Source organism: Danio rerio, chromosome 13 (genome assembly GCF_049306965.1).
Source record: "Danio rerio strain Tuebingen ecotype United States chromosome 13, GRCz12tu, whole genome shotgun sequence".
NCBI lineage: Eukaryota > Metazoa > Chordata > Actinopteri > Cypriniformes > Danionidae > Danio > Danio rerio.
Window position 1 is genome coordinate 43,751,036 of NC_133188.1, and position 6,419 is coordinate 43,757,454.

The 6,419-nt window shown below is 31.9% G+C and overlaps 1 protein-coding gene across 2 annotated transcripts in view; it reads right to left on the bottom strand.

The window, feature by feature from the left end:
- The window catches only part of loxl4 (lysyl oxidase-like 4), a 56,793-nt gene extending 52,659 nt beyond the window's left edge, over positions 1–4,134 (bottom strand). For both annotated transcript variants that reach the window (XM_073920266.1, XM_002664212.8), the window contains exons 1-2: positions 3,573–4,134; positions 1,844–2,155 (exon numbers count right to left, since the gene is read on the bottom strand). In XM_073920266.1, the coding sequence (XP_073776367.1) occupies positions 1,844–2,135 (292 nt within the window). In that variant the 5' untranslated portion in view covers positions 2,136–2,155; positions 3,573–4,134. The remainder of the gene's footprint in view (positions 1–1,843; positions 2,156–3,572) is intronic.
- Positions 4,135–6,419: the final 2,285 nt, after the last annotated feature.

The following is a 6,419-nucleotide window of genomic DNA, read 5'->3' on the forward strand; positions in this document are numbered from 1 at the left end:
TATCCCTTTAAGGAAAAATTATACTTTTTACTTTACATTATAGAAACATTACATTTAAATATAATGTACGAACAGTCTGGAACTATTTTAATGTACCTCTAAATGCTCTATGAAGGTTGTGAAACTATAAACAAACATCCAGATAATTTTCTAAAGTTTTTTTTTATTATTTATTGTAAATTTAATCACATGGTAGACACTTTATTTCGAAGAGATTTCCTAAATAAGGACAAAAGAAGTAATTAAAGCAACAAAAGAACAACTATACACTGTAAGAAATATGTATTAATCAACAGTTTCTGTATTTTGTGATTCACAGGTGTGTTTTTTTTTTTGTTGTTGTTGTTTATTTACGATTGTGAATTGCATTATGGGATGTTGATCTCCGCTCTGTCGACTTTTGATGTTGAAAATTCAAATCTACAGTTTAACAAAGTGACTTTTATTAACATTTTAGTCGTTTAAAATAATGTAATGCATAAGAAGTAATATATAGAGAAATACGTCTGTAAAATAACAGAAAATGTACTGGTAGTTTATTACAAGGTTTTTTGTAGTGTAATATACAACACTAACACACAATATATCACTTTAAACTATTAAAAATGGTAATAAGTCACTTTTTTGAGGTTAAAAGTTGTTGGAAGAAAGATCAAGGACACAAATGCAATTCAAAGCATAAATATATAATATCTGATAAAAACATGAAATCACAAAAGACATTAAAAAAATACCTGTTAATTAGCAGTTTTAGTTTATATAACACAGAAAAGCGAGCATTGGCATTAAAAAGTCAGAGCAAGGTTTTCGTTAATAAAAAAAGTCAACAGAAAATGTTCAAAGTTTTGAGTGTTCCCTGAGCAGTAATCCTTAAAAAGACAGTACAGTGGTCCCTCGTTAATCCTGTGAGTTACGTTCTAAAATAACCCACAATAGGTGAAATCCACAAATCAGTCCGCTTTATTATCATACAATTATCATATATGTTTTAAGGCTGTAAAACCCCTCACTACACACTTTATACACTATTCTCACACAGGCATAAACATTTTTGCACTTTTCTCTCTCGTTTAAACATTCGTGTCACTTCTACCTTCCTTTAGCATGTCCAGAAGACAAATTTTTTGTGCAATGGTTAGTGTCTTCCTCCACTATTTGGGTGCTACCATGCGTGCCTTTGCCAGTGCAGAACGTTTCGCCGACATTGTGGGGTTTGTTGGGTAGAAAACTTGCAAACAGTACAGCAGTTTAGAGTCAAACTGCTAGCGATAGAAGATTTATGTCAATTTGGCAAGCTGAACGCATTCTGTACTGTACAGGTGACACGGCAGGGAGGAGATTGATTGACAATGGTCTAAGCCAATCAAGACACAGAAAACAATGCACTAATCAGGGCGCAGAACGCAATGCAAATCTTAAATTGCACAAAAAAATATCTGCAAAACTGCGAGGGATCGTGTTAGGGCGAGGGACCACTGTACAAATGAAAAAGCTACATATTGAAGACTGTCAACTCTTGGTCATTCATTTTTATGTTATGGAAAAGAAAAGCACTGACATTCTGATAAATATCTACCACACAATATTCATGTTTGGAACAAGTGAGAACATAATATCAGAATGTTATTTTTCCACACTATAGATTTGTGTTGGATCAACTTGAAGGAATTAAGTTAGCTTGTTAGTTTTTACAAATTTAAGTGGATTGAACATAAAACAATTAAGTTGTGCCAAAAAACTTTTAAAAAAAGTTCTTGTTTTAGCTTATTTTAAGTAGTTTGAACAAAGATCAAACTTTTTTTGAGTGTACAATTAATGCCTTTTGATGATGAAATGAACTCACCCTCTCCTTCTCCGTATCTGGCACTGTGAGCCCACGTGATGCCGCTTTGAAATCCCAGTTCTCTGCAAACCACATTAGCCAGTTTAATGTCGACCTCGTCGTCACATACAGTTCCCCATGTCCCGTTGTGCAAGACTTCGACACGTCCCTCGTTTTCTTGGTGGCCAATGCCTGCCAGTCGCACTTTGGCAGCAGGGGCACGTCTTGAGCGCCCTGATGATCCAGGACGAGCGTCCATACACATGAAGAGCAGCGCAAACAAAAGAATACACAGCGGACAGACCCGAATCATGACTGCACACCGATGAGGCTCTGGAGGACAAAATAATACAGCCTGATGTTATCATAGAAATAAGTCAAATAAACTAGATCATTAAGATAACCAGGGTGACACGGTGGCTCAGTGGTTTGGTCGTAGTGTATGTGTGTGAATGAGTGTGTATGAATGTTTCCCAGTACTGGGTTGCAGCTGGAAGGACATCTGCTGTGTAAAACTTATGCTGAATAAGTTGGCGGTTCATTCAGCTGTGGCAACCCCTAATAAATAAAGGGACTAAGCCGAAGGAAAATTTATAAATGAATTAAAATAACCTGGTATTCAGATGGTCATGTGATCTCAAAATGGCAGCACCCATAAGGTGACCCACAACATGTCACATGAAACAGCTTTTATTATGCTATTGAAATGGCTGCAGCTTAATCTGGATATATTTGACACTGAATATATTTTTATGTTTGTAAGTATTTTTGTTAGTAAGTTTTGTATGTATTTAAGAATGTTTTAAAGGGAATGTTAAAAAAAAATTATGCATACATACAATTATCAGGAAGACTTTTATTAACTGGCCAAAAGAAAAAATATATATAATTTTGTGTAAAGACCATCATGATTGATTTTTTTAATTTATATTTTTATTAAGATATATATATATATATATATAATAAAAAAAATTAAATTAGATAAGGAAAACGCAAAGTAAGAAATAAATTAATTAATTTAATTAAATATAAAATTATTAAATAAAAAATTTAATTAATTAATTAAGACAAATGCAAAATTAATAAAACAAATATTAATAATTAAATAAATATATAAATAAAATATATATACAATAAAAAATAAGACAAATGCAAAATAAAAAAAATAAGAAAAATAAAAATAAAAAAAATAAAAAATAAAGACAAAAAGCAAAATAAATAAAACAAACAAGTAAATAAATAAATATAATAAAATTGAAAATAAATAAATCAAAAAGACAAATCCAAAATAAATAAAATAAAAATACATAAAATAATAATAATAAATAAATTAAATAAATAATTTTTGTTTACAAAAAAATAAAAATTCTCGCCAAATTTTAGAGAGAAATACAATCCAGACATGCTTTTAGCCCTTTCTGAGAGTTTCACCCAACTTTTATGTTAAATTAGGATATGTGAATAGATGAAGGGAAAGTTAGTAATAAACTTGCTATAAGTCATACAGTATACATAAAAAAAACAAAAAGTCTGTGTATTCATAAACAGCATCATCATGATTTTATGAAACAAAACAATCAAAGCAATTATGTGATAGTATTTCATTTCACTAATGAGACACATTTATACAGAACAAATATATATCAACCTTAAAAGAAGCATGCAATAAAAAGGAAGAAAAGAGGGAGATAAGGAGTATGTTTATCAATACAATTATAAAATCAAGAGTTAAGAGTGAAGTTTGGCTCACCTGCAGCCGGCTGTAAGTCACGTCAGTCACAGACTGGAGGAAAATGAATGAAGGAGAGAGTTGAACATCAGCAGTGTGTGTGTGCCTGTGTGTGGCTCTCCTCCCCCTCCGTCTCTCTCCCTCCATCACTTCCACATCCCTCCCACACACTGCTCCATCTTCACCTCAACATGAAAAGTAACTTAAAGAACATGTATAGTAAAATAAGAGCTCAGATAAAACGTTTAATACAATTAAAATAAATTAGCATCTCATAATAATACAGTGCACTGAAAAAAAAATTATTAAATTTTTTTACATTATTTATTGCGGATTTACAAACTATTACCCAACCCAAATAAATAGTTTGTCACCATTTACTTAAAAAAAAAAATTGTAAATACAATAAAAAAAATTCAGCGAGTATATTATAAATTATGAGTGTAAAAAAAATTACTTTAATTTCTCTCAGCATTAATATCTACTTTTATTGGAAATATAATTATTTAATCTATATTCATAATTTGATTTATTAAGACAAAACATACATAATTTATTGAGATAAAATAGTAATGAATGAAATGTTAAATATATAACGAAATACCGTCTTATATAATATAAAAATCTGACTAAACATCATTGCCTTTTAATATTTATATGTAAATTTATTGGAAATGTAATTACAGAAAACATATTTAAAACTTGATAGTATAACTAGCCATAGGCTTAAAGTGCAACTTAATTAGGTTAACTGGGCAAGTTTATTTCATAATTTATTTCTATTTTCATAATTTAAGACAAAACATGAAGAATTTATTGATATAAAATAGTAATTAATAAATGTTAAATAAATATAGAAATATTTTCTATATAATATAAAAATCTGACTTAACACCTTGTCTCATAATATTTTCATGTACATTTATTGGAAGTTTAATTACTGAAAACATATTTAAAACTTGATATTATAACTAGTATTCAGTTGAAAAAGTGCAATTTAATTAGTTGAACCAGGCTAGTTAGGGTAATTAGGCAAGTCATTGTGTAATGATGGTTTGTTCGGTAGACAATAAAAAAAAAATATTGCTTAAGGGGGCAAATAATATTGACCTTAAAATAGTTTTTTTGTTTGTTTGTTTTAAAGTAAAAACTGCTCTTATCAGGTTCATTCTAAAAATGTAGCCCTATATAAATTTCTAGAGATCGTGAATTATGTAGCCATTAGTACGCATGGCTCTATTTCATCTTTAAAATAAACGTTATGGGGTGGTATGATGGCGTTCCTTTTCATGCTTAGGGTAGGTTAAATTGTCCGTAGTGTATGAGTGTGTGTGTGTGTGTGTGTGTGTGTGTGTGTGAATGTGTGCGTGGATGTTTCCCAGAGATGGGTTGCTGCTGGAAGTGCATCCGCTGCGTAAAAACTTGCTAGATAAGTTGGTGGTTCATTCCGCGGTGGCGAACCCGGATTAATAAAGGGATTAAGCTGATAAGAAAATGAATGAATGAATAAGAGGATTTGACCGCGGCGACAGGGTTCGAATCCAAAAAATAAAATAGTCAGGTTAAATAACAGGGTGAGAATGTGATAAAATCTGAAAACATGGTAAAATCAGGTGTGGGTAACACTATAGGTTAAGTTTAGAGAAGAAGGAGGGTGGGTTAGTCGATCAGTCAGTCCTTCAGTTAGTTGACAGCGGCCCCTAGTGGATTTAGGTGAGAACAGCATGCGCGAACGGCACTCGTGAGAGAAATTTGAGATCTCTAAAAAAACAAACAGCACTCGCTATGGATTTACAAAAAATAAAATAAAAAATGCAAAAAAAAAAAAAAAAAAAAAAAAAAAAAAAGAGTACTTTCTAAGACATATTGGGTGCTCCCTGGAAATGTAAATAACAGTACGTTTTTAGAATAAGCCTGGGTTGGCTTTTATTCTAGTCAAAATAATGCATATTGGTTGTTAGATTTAATTGTTGGTTTTACGACTCTAAATCCCTCTTTAAAAAAAAAAGAAAAAAAAAGAATAAAAATCAGACAATTTCAAAGACACTTCATCTTACATTTTGATCTGCTCACACTCTTAAACCTCTCATCGCCAACTTTGTAACACGAACCCACAGGAAGATCTCGAGTCCTGAATAACTCCATATGTCCCAAATCCAAGAAACTAAAAGAGGCTGCATAACCACATAGTAGATGTTTCTTCAGTGAGGTGACCGCAGACCTCACTCCCAAAAAAGCAAGACATCCTTCTCTTCAAAACCACAGCAAGGATTGTCTTAAATATATCTAGACTCGTTTTCACCTTCATCTGCAGTCCTTTGCTTGGTTTGCTCACTCTTTAGATAACAGCTGTTTGTATTTACACACTTACCTGCATATTTACATGCTTTAAATGCCTGCATGTTTGGGACCAAATTAGCACGTTCTGTGTGTATTTCAGCTTCAACAAACCTCAGAAACACTGTTTTTGGATTCACAGGCATATTTCGAGCAAATAACCTTCATAATTTTGTACCTCAGCAACAATTACCGTAACTTCTATGCACATTTTTAGAAGCAAACAAGAGGAAAAAATTATAAAACGTATTCAGTGTATGAAAATATTTAGCAATTTCCCTAATTACCTAACCTCTGTTTCAAGACATCACCGTCAATTGAAAACTAGCAATTTGGTTGCTTTTTTGTGCCAAATCTGGTGTGACTGTGTGCTTGAATGCAGGTCCCTCCCTCTGGGTAAAACCGAGACAGGAAGGGGGATCCTGTTAGAACGGCTAATCAAAGAGAAATCTGCCCAAAAATACACATGCAGTCAACAAGATTGCTATTGCTACCTATATACAGTACATGTATATTATATGTGACTCATCA